The sequence below is a fragment of the Streptopelia decaocto genome, assembly GCF_964273445.1.
Source record: "Streptopelia decaocto genome assembly, chromosome: 1".
Lineage (NCBI taxonomy): Eukaryota > Metazoa > Chordata > Aves > Columbiformes > Columbidae > Streptopelia > Streptopelia decaocto.
This window is the reverse complement of record NC_138663.1, coordinates 54,276,426-54,297,444: the sequence shown is the minus strand read 5'-3', so window position 1 is coordinate 54,297,444 and position 21,019 is coordinate 54,276,426. Positions and strand designations below refer to the sequence as shown.

The following is a 21,019-nucleotide window of genomic DNA, read 5'->3' as shown; positions in this document are numbered from 1 at the left end:
TAAGGCCATTCCCTCTTGTCCTACCTATCACTTGTTACTTGGGAGAAGAGACCAACACCCTCCATGCTACAATCTCCTTTCAGGGAGGTGTAGACAGCGATCATGTCTCCCCTCAACCTCCTCTTCTCCAGGCTAAACAGCCCCAGTTCCCTCAGCTGCTCCTCATCAGGCTTGTGCTTCAGAGCCCCCACCAGCTTCGTTGCCCTTCTCAGAACTCTCTCCGGCATCTTCATTCTGCTTCCAGCACCTCAAGCCCAGGAGGTGTGCATGCTTGCAGATTTATACACATGCCATCATACTCGCCATTCCCTTCCTTACTCACACCCACAGCAAAGTGCTGTCTGAAGGGTTTGCTGCTGAAGGCAAATCAGGGTGCTGCAGATCCTGGAAAACCTTGCACTGCTCCATCTTGGTCTGTTCGGAAACCCAACCAGTCAGCTTCATGTCCCACACCATCCTACATGTTACCCTCTCCTCTGTAGAAGGGATAAGCTCACTCAGAAAACAGAGAGAAGACTTTTCCTCCCAAGTGATAAAATGTATGGTTAAAAAAAAAAAAATCATAAATCAGGTACTGATTCAGACACAGTGTTGGGACACATTTTTGAGGGAGCGTCTATTAAGATGGAGGGACCTCAATACCATAGGCAGTCTCACTTCTTCTGACAAGAACAGTTTGATGTTAATACCTGTATGGAAATTTGTACTGAAATACCACAAAAAGCTATATATGGGCCCAAAATGAATCCTCACATACACTTTGCTGTGGAAATACTTAGTCAAGGAAAAAAAAAAACACCAGAAGAATTATATTAATAGAATCAATAATAAGAAATACTATTTTCCCCCTTCCTGCTACCAGTTACAACCAACCAATTTGTCTATGGATTTGTGACAAAGACAACAGGAAAGCCAAGAAAACTGTGCCTCTAAATGATGCTTTGTGTTATTGCGCTCTTTGTAGTTTCATTAGTCCCAGAGTTACTGAAAATTGCACCACAAACACCCACCGAAGCCTGTATCTGGAGTGGAGCCTGCCAGGGGATGAGAGGCTGGAGGCAGGTCTAATAAAAAAAGTGTCTTCCAAACTCTTCAGAGTTTATCAACGGTGAGTTTGGACTTAATATTTCATCTTACTTGCTGTTTCCCATCCTGTAATTCAATCAGGAACTCGTTGATAAGATAACCTGAGCTCACATTTCACAATGTATAAATTCAGGTGTTGAAGATGCAGTCCCTTTCTGTAACTTTCTCGCTGTTAAATCTCTTGGATTTGTGTATCATTTTGTACCTGATCACACGAAAGCAACCTTCAGAGCTAGGAGACAGCAAGCAAGAGCTGTTTGAACCAACTTTCAGAGCTGCAGATTGAGCCCTCAGTATTATTTAAGGCACTTACAGATTAAAAAAAAAAATAAATAAAATCAATGAGTACAAGTTCCACTACTCTAGCCTCTAAAGCAGTTCTAGACATCAGGGACTGTGTTCACAGCAACACCGTGTCTTAATAGACTTTCTCCCAGTGTGACCTTCCTTGTCTTCACATCACAGGCCACAGGGGCTCTGAAAGCTGACTCCAGCCCCAGGGCGGTCAGCCACAGTTCATGGTACCACCGTAGAAGCCAAGGGAAACCATTCAATAGTGCATTCCTGCTGTGAACACTTGGCACACCCTTGTGAAACTTGCAGGTGGAAACCTGTGTGATAACTCATGACGACCTTTCTGACAGAAGCGAGAGCCTGACACAGCGCACAACCTGAACAACCAGAACTCTGTACGTGCAAGATGCCCAGGAACAAAATCAAATGATCCTTCTTTAGAGACTGAGCTGGAACATGCTGTCAATACCAAAAGAAAAAAAATCTCAAAAACATCATCTTCGACCAAAAATGAGGGCTATATACATTGTAAGACTAGTGTTAAAGAATCTTTAGGATAAAGTCTGTGATAGGGTACATTTTAAAGCAAGACTGTTTAGTTAAGATATTTTAATTTTGAAGTGTAAAACTGGTGACATTGTTTGAAGTCACACCTGCGGTCTGTCCCTTCAATGAATCTTGAAGGACAGAAAAAACAAAACCAAGCACATAACACCCCCTACGTCTCAAAACCTGCTGTCATACCTCTCAACAAATACCATTTTCAATTAGGATGCTTAAGAAAAATAACATCTGAAAAAACATGTTACTTTTTAATGCCAGCATTACTTTACCCAAAAAGAAAAATAATTACTATCCACTAGAGGCTTTTTTTTTTCCAACAAAGAGAAGAACCAGTAAAAAAGCAATGCAATGCATTAGAAGATCACAAATAGGAAGCCTACCAACAATATTAGTGACTTCCAAATGAAAAGCAATGAACAGACTGATTTGATTACTGGTGTGCATGTGACGAATGAACAATTGAGCTGAAAAACTATATGCTTCAGGAAGAACTATGAGCTATTCTTAGTGAGAGATATCAATACTGGTGTTAAATAATAAACAAAGCAGGAGAAAAAAGGAAAAGTATTTTTAAAGAATTGAACAGAGGAGGCATCACAGTCTTTTTAACTGACTGATTTTCAAAAGTTTGATGACAAGCAGTTTTAAAAATATACAATATATATTAACAAAATATACAATATATATTAACAAAATATACAATCATATATTAACTAATTCAGATTCCTCCATGGCTTTTGAAACTGAAGTAATCAGAAAAGCAAGCAAAGTCCTTCTATGTATTTTCTCATGGTCATTTTTTCTTTTGGAAAAAGCATATAAAATAAACAATAATAACCAAAGAACGACCTCACTGTAACTACACGAGTATCTTTTTGACAGGCAATAACTACTCTTTGCTTAAACCAAACTGAAAGAGTATACTCTCCAGCATATGAATATTGTTTAAGTTCTTCAGATATGTGGAAGATTCCGAAAAATAAAACATTTTTTAGTTCTATGTTTACACTTTTTTTTTTTTTTCCCCCATTAAAAACTGTTTTCCATTTGGTCTGCATTTTAAGAAGTCATTCATTGTTCACTTACAGACAGCTATCAGCTTTAATGTAGAATCCAATATAGGAAGGAAGCAAATAGGAAACATTTTTGTTTCGGTAATTACCAGACTACATGCATTTATTTTAAAGGTAGGGAGGATCTGTCAAGCTGCCAACTCCACGCTTTCAGGCTTGGAGATCTTTATTTCCTGAGTAGCCTGAATAAAACTCAGTGTTAGACTCTTAGTAGAAGGCTAATCATTTCCTAAAGCTGAGTGAAAGAAAACATTACGGGGTAAAACATGAGGTTTAATAGAACATGGTGTCCCAAGCATCTGTCCCCACCGGCCTGTGGCTGAACATGCTGCTCCAGCGATTCTGCAGAGCTCCCTGATCGCCAGCCCACAACCACCCCTGGGCTCTGCACCCCAAATCCTTCCCGTAGCTTCAGAGCCATGGCTTACAAATTCACTGAGCCATTCTGCAGCAGGCACACAATAAACAGTGAAAACTATTTTCTTCCCACTCCCTCCCCAGCATTCTGGCCCCACAGGGCTACACGACAAAGTGTGTATGGGGGCAGGCACAAGACAAATCACATATACAGATTCATTCTGGTAAGAATGTACAATTTCTGCAAGTGTCCCCTTTCAGGTAAAGATGACCTTGTAATACATTATCAAGCACCAAAGTTTCCTGAAGTAAACTGCTGAAATTCAGGTACCTGTATCAGAAGTGCACATTATGGACAACGAAACTCTAGAAATTCATTTTAATATTCCAGTACTGATTTTCAGGAAAGAACAAATCTGAGCAAAAGGACACTCAAGCCCTTTCTGCTGTTAAATATCTTAAAAATCTTGCACTACTGAGTTTAGCGAGGGATTTTAGCCCTAACTCATTCTATCGTGTCATTTTATATCAAACCACTGATGACAAGCATCCAGAGTCTTCAAATAGTTCTAGCTAAATTAAAACCTTCTGCTGTACCTTACTATTTTGAAGCAAGCCCATTGTGTGTGAGGGCAGTGGAAAGTACAAGTGAGGAAGGCGCTTATTAAACACATCACAGAACTTCAGTCATAAATGCCCAAACAACCAAACCAAACATTCACATCAGTACCAAATACGCAAACACCTTTCAAAGAGAGATTCACTGCAGTCTGAACTATAACTTACTCGCCTATCTACAAATGTTCCCACTACAAAGAGCTGTTAGCTAAATGCATACTAGCATTATTCTTTCTGATTTTTGCCAACATCTCAGTACATTACTTTTATTCAAGCTGAAAAATTCGAGGAAGAAATCATATTCTCTTCTGTACATTTTAAGAAATGCAAGACCATAACAAACCTGGTAAAGCAGGAGAGAGTTCGTAATATCCTCCAAATGAAGCATTCCGGACAAGCTTTCGGCCATCAGCTCTTGGAGAAAACACAGATGAAATCCCCGCACATGAAGAAAACCTACGTCGCACTGGACCCTCTTCCTTCATGAGTTAAGGTGTTTGTGTAAGGATTATGTTCTCTGTGAAAGCTGGTTAGCATTAGCTGCTTGGAACAAGAGTGTTGCAGTACCAGCCTTTTACCTCACATTCTGATGAGCAAGATACAAAAGGAAAGAAAAAAAAAAGAAGAAACAAACGAAGGGCACAGGTGAAAAATGCAGCGAAGAGACAGAGGCTGCCAAATCAGCAGCAAGCCAAGCAACACTATACGCCTCTTGTCAAACCCATTAGGGCGCTTAAAGCAGAATAGCTTTGCTTCAGCTCCTCTTTTCCACAAACACCCCGCTTCTCATTTTTGACATGTCAGTTTTGGTCCTACTCATCTCTGCTTTCTAAGCACAAAAAAATGATTATGTAGGTTTTAAGGATTCATTAAATCAATTCTTTTTCCTGTTAGTCTTTCAAGTCTCAAATTTCTATTGCACAAGACATAACTCGTGAGCTATGTGGCTTCCCTATTGTGGTACACTAGGGAATCTGAAAAGGGGGCCCATGTTTTGTGTTACACAGCCATGTTGAATTTTCCTATACAGGCACTTACCTAGCTAGTTTTCATCAACTGATTACAATGGCTTCTACATTTTCATTTCTTAATTTTATTTAAAAGCTTAAGTAATAGCTTTTTCTTCTCTAACACTCTGTCATATTTGTATATACAAACCAGCCTGACTCCTGGGAGAGTTATATGAAATAAGCTTCACAAAAAGGATTTTTTTTATTATTAATGTCCCAAATATTTTATGCAATGAATAAAACACTTAAATGAACCAACTTCTATTTTAAACATAAAAAAATCCCAGTAAATTGGCTTTGAGACTAGAAATCAGCTGACTAAAACTGCTTTTGCTGGCAGCTATCAGAAAAACGTCAAATAAGCTCTTCATAACCTCCATCATCTGCTGCTCGTTAGATCAGCTGCTTCTTTGCCCTGACAACTACAGTGCATGGCCACCCTCTTCCACATCTGGAATTTCCTTCCTGTGTGGAGGTTCTCTTCTAATCCCATTTTCCCCACCACACCTTATTTCTGACAAAATACATTTAGAAATCTCCTCTGTTTCCTGGAAAGCAGAAAAATATGACACTAAGAACTGGCTTGAAAATAAGAACTGGTGTTCTCCTGTGCTCCATACTAGTGGGCTCCTCCTCTTACAAAGTGAAACACATCCCACAAATTAAACCAATGGTAGTGTGAATCTGATTAATCCTCAACTAATAGTGTTTACTGCAGCTGCTTATGGAAAGCAGTGTACTTACTATTTGCACTCAGTAATTTCAGTTCACACTGGCTCAAGGATACTACAGTAGACTGAAGTATTTTATAACCCCTATAAAAGGTTTTAACTGTGTAGACTGCAAGTGCATTAGTACCTATAGATAAATACACTAAGACACAGAGAGAAAAAACTGAAAATAATTTTTCTGATTATGAAACATAGTAGTTTCCAGGATCCTATGAATCACGAGAGCTTCTTCTAATGTCCCAATACATACACCAAGGAAAAAAAGATGTAACTGAAAAAAAACAAGTAGGAGCCATCAATAGAAACCATTATATGTGATAAGTAACCTTTACTTCTTTTGTACAAGAAGTGAAAACCTCTATTCACTTGGGCAGAGGGAGGGGGAGAAACTGGATGAGCACGTTGTGTGTTCAGGCCTGTTTCCATTTACCCTTTACTGTGTCTCGTACTTCTTTCAGCTGAAGTGCTCCTTGTCCAGATGTCCCAGAAGGAACAGAAAGAGCAGTTGAAAACTTAATGAGTGAATGGTGGGACAATGAGGAATAAATGCAAGGAGGGACAACACTACTTTTTTTCTCTTTTTTTTTTTTTTTTTTTTTTAAAACAAACACAGCTCCACATCTTTTCTCCAAATCTATCTTCTTAACGACAAAACAGCACAACTACATTGGTCCAGATCTCTTCAGAATACATGTTTTCTTTTTTCTAATCAAGAGAAAGCTGCAGTAGGAAAACTCCCCTTACACACGGAAGGAACTGTATCCTCTCATTACAGACCCATCTTACCCAGTTAATGGGTCTGTTATCTCATCTTTCAGACTCCCGGCTATGACCCTGCCCGGGAACATTCTGCTGACACTGGTTATCGGGACATGTCTGTGTCTCGCACTGGAACAGTGGGGTGGCACAGGCTGACAGGAGGCTCCGCCATCAGTCACCAAACTGCTTCAGCTGCATCCGCCTCCAGCCAGCCCAGCAGGTTCTTCCACAAGAGTCTTCTCTGCCACCTCATGTTCATGTTGCTAAAGAGTGGCTAGACATCCCTGGGGTTGCAGAAATGATGAAATCCTGAAGAAGTTTTCCCTTTATTTCCCTCCACACCCTCTCAGGTCCCTTGGCCACTGTTCAGGTAGCCAAACTGTAAATGAGAACAGATGAAAAACCTCTTTCCCCTTGCTATGCCCCTTTTCTCCATTTAGAAGTGAAACTGCAATCTTTGGGTAGATAAAATTAAGAATTTCAGTATAGATAATGTTACATTTCCCTTCTCTGAAGCTATCTCCCAACCAAGGAAGCCGTTATCCAGGTATTTAGACCTAATACCTCTGCTTCAACTCCACAGCAATGTAGGAGAGAGAGACTCTGTGCCTTATGCCAAAATATGACTGTCTCACCACTGCAAAGGAGGAGGAAAGGAAAAAAATCTAATTTAAGCTTCCTCCTTCATCCTCCTCCCCACCACCAAGTCATTGTCATATTTCACTTAAATCCACCGTGGTAAACCAGTTAATTACATGCTGTAAAAATTCACTACTTCTCTACCCTTTCAACAGCTTGTGATTTACTATACCTTCTAATACTTGCATATACATGCTCATTTGCTTCAACTACTTCAAAGCCATATATGTTACTAGAGAGATAGCTGACACACAACTGAAAGGCTGTTAGATCGAAAGGAATCTGTAACATTTAAAAAAAGTGAGAATTCTTCTCCATGGTGTGATTCTAAGCTAAAGTTTATTGTAATTCCTGAACATCAGCCTGCGTTACCAAATGTGTTTCTGCTCTCCACACGCTTAGCACCCAAAGCCCTTAGAAACCCTTTAAATTCCTTGCAATAAATTTGATTCCTGAAAGGACACAGAGGTACTTTTAAGTAGTTGGAAGTGCTTTTATTTGCATGTTCTGCACATGACATGGAGAGGTGCACTTCATTAGCCACCACATATTAGACAAAAAAGAAAAATCCTTTTTCCTCTTCTCCCCTCCCTGAAAATAAGTTCAGACAGAATAGGTCAGTCTACTGATAACACTGAAATTAGTATCATTCATGACATGATCTTAGACTAATGTCCTGGGAAGCCTTCTGTTCTTTTGATATCAGTTCCCAGTGCCTTAATAATTGCTATACTTAGAAAATGCACTAATATACACAGCTTGGAAGTTTACGTAGTTTCAAAATACTCACAAACAGAACTACAGCCAAGTCCACCTGCAGAAGTCAGACTGAGGTGAAAAGCCTAAATAAACAGGAAAGTATCTGCATTCTAGCCTAAATGCATCAGGTGTGTGCCACACTGTATCTGTACATGAAAAACATCAGGTTCCTCATAACAAAAGTTAAGTACTTCAGGAAACTTGACACTAGACTAAATACGCCACTGAAAGGGAGAAAAAGTCTCCTGGTTTCTCTGTTTTACGTAACACACAAATCAGTATGAAGATGGAAAAAGAATCCTTGACTGAAATATTTAGTTCATCTGTCTCAGGGAGAGTGAGGGAAATCTATTCTCAGTCAATCTGTTGACTGCCTCTTTAGAGGAGGAAAACTTATGTCTTATATACGTTTTTCTAAAGGACAGAATGCATTTTTCATATCAGCTACTCAATCAAGGCTTCTGCTGAAGTAGTAAATGCTGGCTGAAAAATAAATAATAATCCCATGCTTGAAACATTTTTCCAGGATATTGCCTGGGGCAAAACTCAAATCTCAAATACAAAATAAAGTCAAACAGAAGGTACCTGCAATTTCAACAGCACATCAACACTTTTGACAAAGTCTGGTTTTAGTTTTAAAACATTTCTCCAATTGAAAAATATTCACAGCTGAAAAAAACATAGGCTTATCAAAAAGACCTCTCTGAATTGTACAGATATGAATTCCAAGTGTGGAAATTGAACTTAAGTCAAATATATTCTGAACTACCCAACTGAGGAATTTTAAATATAATAATCCTCTTTATATAGATTTTAGAAGTTTAAAATAATGAACACATTATACAAACTGATACTGATGCAATACTACAACTAAGAGTATATCTAGTGATGCAAAGTAAAAAATTATTCCTTTTCCCCTTCGAGGTACAAAAGCAAAACCTTAAACCTTCTTAAAACCAAGCTGTAAAAGCTAAAGGCAGAAGGAAGGAAAACTGATGGTGTAGTGGAGAAGACAGAAGCTTTTTAGACTTGCCCTTCGAAGTCTGACAATAATTTGCCCTGACATCTTGACAATGCTGTTTTCCAGTAGAATTCTCCCCCCAGCCCAACAGAAGAAAAGGTCATAAATAATTCTCTGCATGCAGCATACACTCTTTGCGATACGCAGAAAACAGGAAAAGCCAACTACCACACTATCATGGCTATAAATGAGTTTCATGCAACACTTGACTTTTGCACATTGACTTTAAGTGAAAGTGTTTTTCTCCTATTTAACAAAAACAATATCAAAGATACACTTGCCTTCAGACACCAATATCTGATTCAGAAAAAAGACACCCGAACCACGATGCTACAAGTAGTGCCGGCAATTTGCAGTGGCAAGTTTCTTTCACCAAATATTCTTCTGTCCTCTGGTGTTTCCAAGTCAAGTGCAGTCCAGCTGACAAGCAATTCCAGAGGCTGAGAGTAGTTATGAATGAACACCAAGGCTCCCAGTGCAGCTGTACTGGGCTGCACCTCTGCGCTCGCTAACCCTCCTACACAGCTCCTCCTACCTCAAGTAAAGAGCCTTGCTCACTGCTCAGGCATCAACAGTTTTCATCTCAGCCCTTATGAAATTCTCCAGGTCACAGTTCAGGTTTAAGTAGGCAAGCTCTGCACAGATTGTCAAGGAGAAAAGAACTTGCTTGAGAAGTTTCGCAGTAATCAGCCCTGCTGTGCCTTTCAGATCCAGTGCCACGCTTTCATAAAGCTGCAGCCCACACAGAAAGGAGAACCTACAATTTACCGAAGCCACAAATACAGGGTGGAGCAGCATTTCAGAAATGGCAAGTTTTAATAAACACATAATGACTTGCAGAGGGGAATGTGCCAGAGAAGGCCTTACAGTATGAAAGCAGGGGGTCAAGATAATAGACTCAGGAGACTAACCACCCACAGCAGAACTTAAAGTGTTTCATGAGAAATTCAGTCCAGTAACACAAGCTAAAACCAGATTATTTAGCACTCAAACTCCTTTCTTGTTTACTGTGACTAAAACCTCACTACATCCTGTTTGAGAAAAGCATCACTAAAGCTATTTCAAATAATTTGCACAATTCTGCAGAACTGGGGCTTCACCTCCACAAGGTACGTTCCATTATAAAACCACGAATGACCATCCGTGTCACTGAGGCCGGGTTCCCTGCAGCAGCACAACAGATATTAATCCAGAACTATCAAAAGAACAAGCAGTCCACGTGGCTCCTATATACTGCTGGTTACAAAATACTTCCTCAGCATCAAAACACAAAGTAAGACAAATTAAAACATCTCTCAAGAATACAGCAAGAGAGACTCAGGCTCTCCAAGTGCAAGGGTTTGCAAGGTTTTAGACAGAATTCCCACACGTCAGGAGAAAGTAAAAGCATTAACGTTTTTCCAAGACATTAGATGCACTTACTCTACATAGAAGATGCCTGCATTCAGAAGTCATATTTACTTTTAATGTGGCAGAGTTAAAAAATAAGCTTGACAGAGAGTCTCAACAAGCCCTTTAGCAGTTTCCTATCTAGTGCTGAGGCAGTGAGACAGACTTATGGAAAGACAAAGTAAGGTAAAAAAGTATGACATACTCAGCAATAAGTTGCTCTTACTGTGTCAAGATAATCAATTATTTAGCCATTCTTCAGTTTCTCTATTCAAAGGACAGATATAGTGTAGGGAAACGAGAGACTGCGTGAAGGTACTTCCATGGCTAAGTCTGTCTAGATGCAGAGGGTAAAGTCAAAGGAAATATGAGAAGAAAACCAGAAACCATTATCAAAGACTAGATATAACCCAACTACCCAGGAAACAGCCTGATTTGGAGCCAGACAGATTGGCAAGATTTTACCATCTGCAAGCCAAATACCATTATCAGAAAGAAATATTAACATATTGAAAATGTTTGTTGAAAGAAAAGCCAGAGCTGGCACGTAAAGAGTGATCAGTATTCTACCAGTGGAGTCAAAGCCTCTCCCGTGCTCAGTGTGTGCATCTGCTACAACCGCAGACATGCAGGATTCCTTTCTTTTCTCTGGCTCCAACATGGTGCCTCTCGGCTGAAGCTTCACTCTCCTGCACCCACATGAATGAACAAGCTCTCGCCACCTCCTAGCAGAAAGCTGGCCAAAACACTGAAGCCAAATGGCCATCTCGGGAAGAGCCGCTAATATTTTGAAGAGGCTTCGAGTTCACTGACACAGGGCTGGATCTTTCCTTCCACTGGACCACCGTAATCCCCCTTTCCCCTAACAGCTGGTAGAATCACAGAATGTCAGGGATTGCAAGGGACCTCGAAAGATCACCTAGTCCAATCCCTCTGCTGGAGCAGGAACACCTAGATGAGGTTACACAGGAATGTGTCCAGGCAGGTTCTGAATGTCTCCAGAGAAGGAGACTCCACAACCTCCCTGGGCAGCCTGTTCCAGTGTTCTGATACCCTCACTGAGAAGAAGTTTCTTCTCAAATTTAAATGGAACCTCCTGTGTTCCATTTTGTACCCATTGCCCCTTGTCCTACCATTGGTTGTCAGCAAGAAGAGCCTGGCTCCATCCTCGTGGCACTCACCCTTTACATATTTATAAACATTAATGAGATCACCCCTCAGTCTTCTCCAAGCTAAAGAGCCCCAGTTTCTTCAGCCTTTCTTCATAAGGGAGATGCTCCACTCCCTTATTATCTTCGTTGCCCTGTGCTGGACTCTCTCCAGCAGTTCCCTGTCCTTCTGGAACTGAGGGGCCCAGAACTGGACACAATATTCCAGATGCGGTCTCACCACGGCAGAGCAGAAGCAGGAAGAGATCTCCAGAGCTTCTTGCACATTGATCAGCAGTAAGCCAGAACAGGGATGACATGTCAGGAGTTTCAGATATTTCTTACCCTCTAGAAAAACAAAATGTGCTGCCATTGCTATCAACTGAGCCAAATACCTGAAATAAATGTTTTTTTAAGGCTGAAAGTTGTACAGTTCTACAGCAAACTGCCTTACAATTGTTAGCCGCCTCAGATAGACAGCATTTTTCTTGTATTTTCTTGGCCATTATCATCCCATCATGCTGAAGGCACCTCATCATTTCAGTAGTTAGTAAGAGTTCTTTAGAACCTAGTAACGCTTGAAAACATCTCTTTTTCACTGTCCATCTTCTCTCACATGCAAAAATAGCTAAATTTCTATTTTCTCCCCAAGTGCAGCATCCTAAAGACTGAGATCAGAGTACATCCTTTAGACATCTACTCTGGAGCGAACAGCCTTTCTTACCAGCTCAGCACAGCCAAAAATGTCCTCATTCTCTACCAAAAGCAGCTTCCCCTCCTGTTTTCTATTCATTGTGATCATCATCATTATTGGCAACCCTGTAATTCCACTTCCACTGTCAATCCACCTCCCCACACCTAAGTCACTTCTGTTACTCAGTCGAGTAACACAGAATACACTTTAATCATAATGCAAACTGAATAATCAGCTACTACTACTACTCCGATGGAAAGTAGGAGCAGGTCTTGTTTATCCCAAGCTCCTTCTGGGCACACACTTCACTGCTTACCTTCACTTGACGAGCTGACTAAACAAGAAAATCTACAAATCAAAACAAAGCAGAGGACGGCAAGGTGCTGTTAACTTAGCTCAAAGATTTACATTACTGTAAAATATCTCCTCCTTACTCTTTATCATCCTAACACACTTTTCTCAGATACTACTCACATTTTCGCCCCATCTACATCTCGTCAATGCTTTGGATAAACATATGAAAAATACTGAGTCGAGTTCAGGAGCCAGGAAGCTTATCTGCACAGGTCACTGTTCTCCACATGAAATACAGAAACTAGAGCTCCAAAATCCTCATGCATTACCCACCTGCTGAGTTGCCCACCTTAAAGTATGAAATACAATACTGTCACCACAAGCACCGCTCCTATTTGTTCCAGTCTAAGTACGGGTGATGCTCCCGATTAGTGACACCTGCAAATTAGAGTCCCCATTCAAAGCCACAAAAGCTTAAAATGGCAAATTTTTTCTACAATGAATGCTGTGAATTTTGCATTCTTCTTCATATGGATTTTCAGCTCCTCACACTCTTAAAAAACAAGCCCAGAGATTACCTCCCAAACAAAGAAACACAAACATAAATTACCACCAAGTGAAAAATTAGAAAAGCACTTCATTGTGTATACTTTGTAACATGCACTCGAAAGAACAAAAAGAACAACAGCACAATCTTTCATTAAATAAAGCCATGAAGAGACAATAGGAATACGGGTAAAAAAAAAAAAGTCAGACATTTTCAAATATGCTATTACAGTATTTTTAATATTACTATCTTAGATTTCTCTTTTTACCAGAAGTACAGCTTATTATTAAGGATTATTTATGTTAGAAAATATTAAAAACCCTCTCTGAGGAGGGTTTTTGTAAATTTTAAGCAATGACTAATTCTATATTAATCCATTTTATCAAACAAAGCAGTATCCCGATGTAAGTCTGAGTTAACAAGATTTACAAGAATCCAATTTACCAGGGATGATTTGTGTAACAATATAAACAGCTTACATCAGCAAGCAGAGTTCTGTTCTGCAACTTTTGAAAATGCAGTCTTGGACTCGGTATTTTTCATGTACATTTTTTAACTGTAAAAAATAGCTTTGTCAATGATTCCTCTTGGTTGCATTTATGGTAGGATAAAAAAAAAAATAAATAAAAAGCTTGATAATAGTTGTTTGCCTATTATTGGTTAATAACATTTTCAACCATAGAATGCAAACACAGAAAATAACATAAATTAACACTGTTCAATCTATGTATTAACTGCTCCAATTGAAAGAAGTTTTAGCAATCCTAACATCTATATGCACCACACTTACAAAAATGTGGTCTGGGTGAGCTGGCAAGGCCACGCTACCTCACTAGAGCCTAAAAACACACCATAGCACAAATATAAGCAAAGCTTTACAGGAAAAGCTACCTCCCCAAACGCATTAACATTTCCATCAAAAGGCTACTGAATTATTTGGGTCAAATTCCAAGGCTGACAATTCTAAACAAAATACTTAGCAAAAAACACCGTATGATCTTTTAGTATGTTCAAAGCACAGAGAAGTAGAAAGGTTTCATTGCCCAGCAGATAAGGCAGAAGAAAACCAACAACAATCTGAACACAGAACATACCGGAAGGTAACATTCATATACAATATACAGCATTGATGAGATAGAGACAGGAATAACTTGGCAGATGTTATGAAAAGACAAATAAAGACTTCAAAATAATTAAAGACTGCATGTAGGAAAAAAGAAAGATTTCCTTCAGAAAGTTTGATCTTGCAAATTCTTGCCAAATCTTTATCATGGTTTGATCATTTCCTACCCTGATTTGAGAAGCAAAGTAATCCATGTGAGTGAGCTGTTGAGTGAAAGGGTCTAGGAACCCCTTTCTTAAACACATACAATGAAAAGTGAGGAAAATCATTAAAAGTGTTCAAGATCAATTCAACGTGGAGCTGCTCAAGGCCACTTTCACAAGGAGTTCCTGAGTTACAATGCTGAGAAGCTCCATCATCAGCAAGCTTTCCTTTGTGCAGCTGAGCTTGGAGCTCCCCTGTAAAGCTGTATTGCTGGCTTTGTAGAAATGCTGGTACCACACAGAATGTGAAAGTCTGTCGGTAAGACAACTTTGTGCCTTTATTAAATCCTTCCTTGCAAGCCACGGATGCAAAAAGCTAGTTTTTAGGTTTGTTTTGATGTCTCTTGAACCTCAACACATCTGAGTGATATCAGCTTTTGCAGTAGATGGCACTGGGATTTTGGTACGCTCCAACTTCAAGTCACTGATGTTTTACAGAACAAAGTGTAATTGCAGCATTATGATCAGAATTGGTTTATTCTGACCCTCTACTTAACTAATGATGGGTAAGGCAGAAATCAGTTAAATCCACAATAATTAAAATTACAACTCCATCTCAGGACCAGTGCTATATACAGCTGAGTTAGCCTTCAACACTAAAATGCTGAACTGGCTATGTAAACTGGTGAGCACAATAAACAAGAATAATCCACACCATCAGATTTTCTAATACATTTCTGTCAAACAACCTTGCTGAAGGAAGCGAGTCTGATCTCCACACCTTTAAAGGCCAGTCTATAGCCTAAAAGATAAGCTAGTTTTCAGCCTTAGAATAAAGGACAGCGTATCTTGAAGAATCTTAAAAATATTATGTAAAATAAGAGGGTGAAACTTCTTCCTGCAAACATGATGCAGAACAATGACAGTATAAATAGACTTGCTGAATAATCACTAGATCATGCTGCCAGATCAAGTTGTTCTCTATATTCATAAAACAGACCTGCACTGGCCTCCCCAAAGAAGATCCCCATCTCTGGCTCAGAGGACATACTGAGTTCCACCTCACAAGAGTGAAATGAACAAGGAAGGAAGAAATTATGTTTTAAACTAAGAAACCAGTACAAGAAATTCAAAGCTTTCTGAAGTCCAGCGCTGTGGTCACATAAATTAAAACCCAGTATTTATACACAGGAGCACTTAGAATCATAAAATACATACCACTTACAACTTCAAAGTGACACGTTACACGGTTTACCCTTGATTCCTAATAGGAAGCCCAAACAGATGTAAAATGTTTACCTCCACTCCCTCATATTAAGACTCAAGTTCTCATCTACTTTTAATCATGCTTGTAATACTTTTAGTTAGGATATTCCTTAAAACACAAGCAGAAGACACAAATGAAGCTTGTTCCAGCAGATTTTCCAGGTGACAGGCCCTGAGCATGCCTCTCCCTGGATTGCTGCTGGCCAGCCAAAGAATCTGGCGCATGTGGTGGAGTTTCCCCACTAACACCAAAGCACTGGTTTCTCCAAAGATTGCCTCTTCACAGGTTTCATTTAATTGCAACTCATTTATCTGTAACCACAAGCTCTACACAGAACTGGTTTTGCCACAAAGGCTCTTTTATTCAGGTAGCAGGAAAAACGACTTAGGTAATGGTGGCCAAACAGCCTGCAACAACATCCAGATGTCCAGCAGCAAAAGGCAAGTACCCATGTCAGAGATCCCACTTATATACATTTACTCAGTTCTTTGTTGACTGCATCATATATATTTTCTGTTTCAATTCTATTTTATCCTGTGCCTAGCAATTTTTTGAATTGTTCATTTACATTAGCCATCTCCTAAGGATGGATTCAGGTACCAGTGACTGAAAGTATCTCCACTTAGTTCATAGTAAATGCCTTTAAATACTATATCTAACCGTTTCCTATATTTCAGAATATTGTAATCATACAATACTACAGGTATATTGTAAAAACCTTTGCCAATTAGACTTCAGTTACAATAGTCAGCCTCAAGTACTCCACCACTTTAAACTCTGTTCTGCTTCACAGTTCCAGGCTTGCACAGCACCTCTTTTTCCCTTTGTAATAAGCTCACATTTTCACCAGCACTGTAATTTCCCTGTAGGAATAACTGCCACAGAAAAAAACACCCAACTTCTAAATGGGTCAACCACCTTCATGAAAATCCCGAGTCGCAGATTGGCTAGAGGTTAGTAATCCAAGGTTGCTGAAGCCTAAACCACATCACACCTTTTCACTAATAAAATTGACTGTGAGCCAAATTCCTTGTTTCATGAAACTACAGTCTCATTTCTAGTAGCACTCCCAGAAGACTAAGTCAGTGATCACTGATGCTAAAAAAGGCACAGATACATTTAACCAGCTTTAAATCATTTATATAAGCCCTGAAATAATCAGAGGGAACAAAATCAGGAGATTTAATATCTGCAAAGAGTTTGAGTAGCACAATAAAGTCTTAGTGCTTTTCAAGCCCGTTTTAATGACTTTACTATGAATGAAAGCCTTTAAAAAGGCACAACAGTATGCTTTTATAAATTAGGGGGAATAGCAACATTAAAAGGAAGACTTCAATATTCAAATACACTTATGTAACTACAACATTTGTCTACTAAGGGATACAACACAGTACATAGAATAGCTAAAAATTCCTTTAAACATACTAAAAATTACCAAAAAAAGTTTATATATATTTTCTACAGAAAATAATTCCAGCCTAAGCATAATGCAAGCCAGAGAACACCAAGTGCTGTTCCAGTGAGATAAGAGCAGCTTTTAGAAAATACATCAGAGCTTGCTGTGGGTAACACTGAAAATACCACCATAATACTTCTTGAAATGGACTAAAAGACTCAGATTCAACATGGTAACAACTATCTTTGGTTTCAAAGTTTTTTCTTTTTCTCTGGACAGCATCGAATGAGAAAACAGGAAAACGATTCAAAGTTAACCTGAGAAACTGCCTTAATTATTCTGATGGACTAATATCATTACTTTGACAAAGAAAACTATGGGAGTTCGAGAGGCTCATAGGAAAAAACATCTCAGGAACACTACTCATGGCAAGAACTAATGGAAGCATAGACAACTGACATGGTTGTCAACAGTAAAAGGAGACAGAATATTAATTTTAAAAGCCTGAAGCTTTCACTAAGGACTCCACACAGCATAACAAACGTGCCTAATAATATCCTAGGCAATAAGACAACATCAGTAGTTTCAAATGCAAATAAGAACAAGAAGAACAACTATGGCTTGTTTTTGGTTTTGTCTTCTAAACAGACTATCAACATGTCAGGTCTACTGAGGAGTTTCACTTTGCATCCAATCAGTTCAGGTGGCTCCACTGAGATTTTATTTTCAAGAGGGTTCATAAGGCAGAGGGACTGTTCGAAAGCTGACAAAAAGCAGGGTTGAAACTTCATTTTTTCGTTATCCTGAAGAAAAGGATCTTTCAGTAGAAGTAACTGTCAAAAATTTTTTACACAAAGGTTCCAGGCTTAGTTGGTGTATCATAATACTTTTACATAAAGACACAGCATTAATACTTGAAACATTAATGTGAACACCAGTTACAGGATTACACACAGATAATGATCTACTATTACGTGGACTGTTCTCCAACAAATCATAGCATGCTTTAATAACTAGTGCATCACGTAATGCATTTTTTCTGTCTCAGATTAAAATATAAGGATACAAAGAATTACATACAATATTTCAATGTGCTTTCTTCCTTACTTTATTGTGAACCAACATTTGGAACAGATAATTAATGTCAGCATTTACATTCTTCAAAACCTCTGTAAAAAAAAAAAAACAGCTTTGTCTTACCATGGTTGTGGGGAGTTCCTGGGCTGAGAGATGGCTGGAGTAACTCTTTGGTTGGAGTAAAATAGACTTCTTTCCCCTGGCGCTGGCTCATTTTTCCTGAAGTTAATAGCTGTGATTCATCGCTGTTTGTTACCACTGCTGAAATACAAAATGGATGCTCATTCGATGATGTTATGTGCTTGTGCATAGATTTCTAATAAAAACTGCACTCATATATATGAAACTGGTATTCAAATGCTGTCTTGCGAAATTTTTCATTCCAGAAAATGAAGATTTCAAACCAGAGATTTCCTTTGGAGGAGACAGCAGAAAGGATCCAGCAAGACTGGTCTAAGACATGAGGCAGAAGATGAAAACAAAAACTAGGGGCAAGTAGGAAAAGCTGCTACTGAATATAGATACAGCGCTGAGCTGTCACTTAACTTCTGAAATCCTGTTTTCTTTGCCTCTTTTGTGATAGTTCTTGATTTAACTAGCCACAAAACAGCTGACCTGGGAAACAGCTTGCCAGATCAAGCTGTGCTACCATCCAGAAAGCCAAGATTAACATGTACATACTTCACAAGAAACAAGTCTTATTAATAAAGATCATGCATATAGGGAAAGGTTTAAAGTGGAAGGGTTATTCTGCTTTAAACTTATCAGTCTGAAAGACTCATTGGATGTCTTCTAGCTATTTGTAAGATCACCTGGCCAGTCACCTTGTTCATGGTGTCTGTACATGTCCTTAAGCTGCACACAAGAAAACTGGACCTATTCCAGTAGCAGAAGGATGCCTGCCTCAGTAACACCTGTCCTGTGGACACATATACACTGACAAAAAGCAACTAGAGACAAAAGATGTTTACCAAAGAAGAGCCTGACTAAAAGACTGAAACTTATGACATGGCTCATTTTAAGAGTTCCCAAGCTTTCCTCACTTTCAAAAGCTTTGCAGAAGATCTAGTCTAAACAAACAAGTTCCATTTTCTGGATGGAATCTGCAAAATACAAAGGCTCTCCTCTTAGCTTTATTTCTACTATTATCACAGTAATGGAGACTTTTTTTTTCAGCAAAGCCTAGCATAAACACAAGGCAGTATGAAGAAAGTAAGGATGTCAGGATACCCACCTGTACTATTTTTCTACATCAGATAAACCATTTAAAGCTCTGCTCCAGACAAGCCATTCCCTATGCTGACTGCTGTTCAGGAAAAATATGTGAGGAGATGGACAAGGGAGGTGAAAAGCTCATTTTACCAGTTCAGAGTTCAAGTCTGTCAGAGCCAGAAGGCCAATACTTAAAAGTAGTGACTTTGTTCTTCTTGTTGGACCATCAAACTAGCTTTTCTCCTGCAGCTACAAGTGATAAGAAAAGAGAGGAGGGGGGGGAGTTGCTGAAATCTTGGGAAAGGACTCTACCACAAAAGGTCTAGTATCTGAAATAAAAAATGAAAGCAAAGGTAGAAAAAAGCTGCTTCACAAGCTTGCACAAAATGGATCTTTGCGAGTGCAGTGAACTACACTCATTTGTTTTAAAAAAGTTTTAGAGGCACCAAAGTAGAACCAACTGTCAATCAGCCAGCTGAAGGCTACTCTGGAGAGCCCCTGGCCACATGGCCCTGCAGGGCTGGGCTTTCACAGCTCAGCTCCTGGGGGTGCTCCTCGCCCACCACACAGCTGGCCCTGTGGGACACCCCCTCTGCAGCGAGAATTGCACTAACAACCTTCCTCAAGTGACCTGTGCTGAAAGCTAATTTCTGAATGGACAGCAGACACCGCTGCTAACTTTGTTTTAAGTGTTGGAAGTGATCATTTCTCAGGTGGTACTTGCCAGTAATTTGGAGCATAAGCAAGCTCTGCACCCAAGTTTTCCCCAAGCATGAACTGAACTCAGTGATGTTAACTCAGTAGCGCCCACAGGATTAGAAGCTTCAAGTTCACTACTAGATCCATGCTCCTTTGTCAGTCTGCAGACTTGATTCAGGTCCTGCAAAGACTGCTAGCCCTGTCAGAAAGGCTCCTTTCCTAGGAAACACAGTTTGTGTATCGCCTAACATAGAATATCTTGTGGTAAGCACTTCGCACACCTGAGGATTTAGGATGAAATTCTTAAATCAGGTGGGGTCTGGAGAAACTCAATCTGAAGGATGATGAGCAGGAGAGTTTTAAAATCTCCTTTTTTATACAAAGCATTATGAAAGTACTAAAGGAATAGAAATAAGTTCATTAAGAAGATAAATGTCTATCTACGCTGTAGCAACCACTAGGAAGAAGTTCTCCTCCTCCTCCAAAATGCCTCATATTGATGCTCAGACATTTGCTTTGGAGCAAGGAGGAAGACAAGGCAAGGTAGAACATACCTGTTGTCTTGAGCAGGGGACAGTGAATAAGATTACTAAGAGGCTTTAGTCTTTTTTTCTATAAAAGACTGACTAATGAGATTATTGTTATAGGTGCCTGTGTAATCACAACTGGAAAATCAGCAGGATCTTCAGAAAATTAACAATCTCTCTGAAGACAGGCCTTAAATATCTTACAGCAGGAGCTCTGGAACATTTAAAGACACAGATGGAAACAAAGAAAGCTATTTCAAGGAAAAGGAAAAAGTACTTGGAAAGGGGAGAGGAAGGAGAAAAGATATGCAAGTAACAAACAGGAGTTTTCAAATGCCATTGAATCAGACACCTAACACTCAGAAGCAGATCTTTTTTAGTAGAGCAGATGTAATTAGTACATATTAATTGATAACCCAGCAATTCTTAGAGGATCCTTGGCTGCTCTTTATAGCCTCTGATGGATTGATTTTATAAACACTATAAAAATGTATGATACATAGTCATCCATTTGCTGACAATGTTTGATAGTCCTATAGCTAATTTTGAACTCATTTGAAGCATGGAATGGTTTTATCCTGCAATTTCATTA

General features: G+C 39.3%; 1 protein-coding gene across 6 annotated transcripts in view; it reads right to left on the bottom strand.

Moving 5' to 3' along the window:
* OSBPL8 (oxysterol binding protein like 8) overlaps positions 1-21,019 on the bottom strand; it is a 98,921-nt gene that overhangs the window by 35,622 nt on the left and 42,280 nt on the right. For 4 of the 6 annotated variants that reach the window (XM_082045085.1, XM_082045089.1, XM_082045090.1 and 1 more), the window contains one exon: positions 18,113-18,250. In XM_082045085.1, the coding sequence (XP_081901211.1) occupies positions 18,113-18,250 (138 nt within the window). The remainder of the gene's footprint in view (positions 1-18,112; positions 18,251-21,019) is intronic. The other 2 variants (XM_082045087.1, XM_082045088.1) reach the window with 1 other exon arrangement.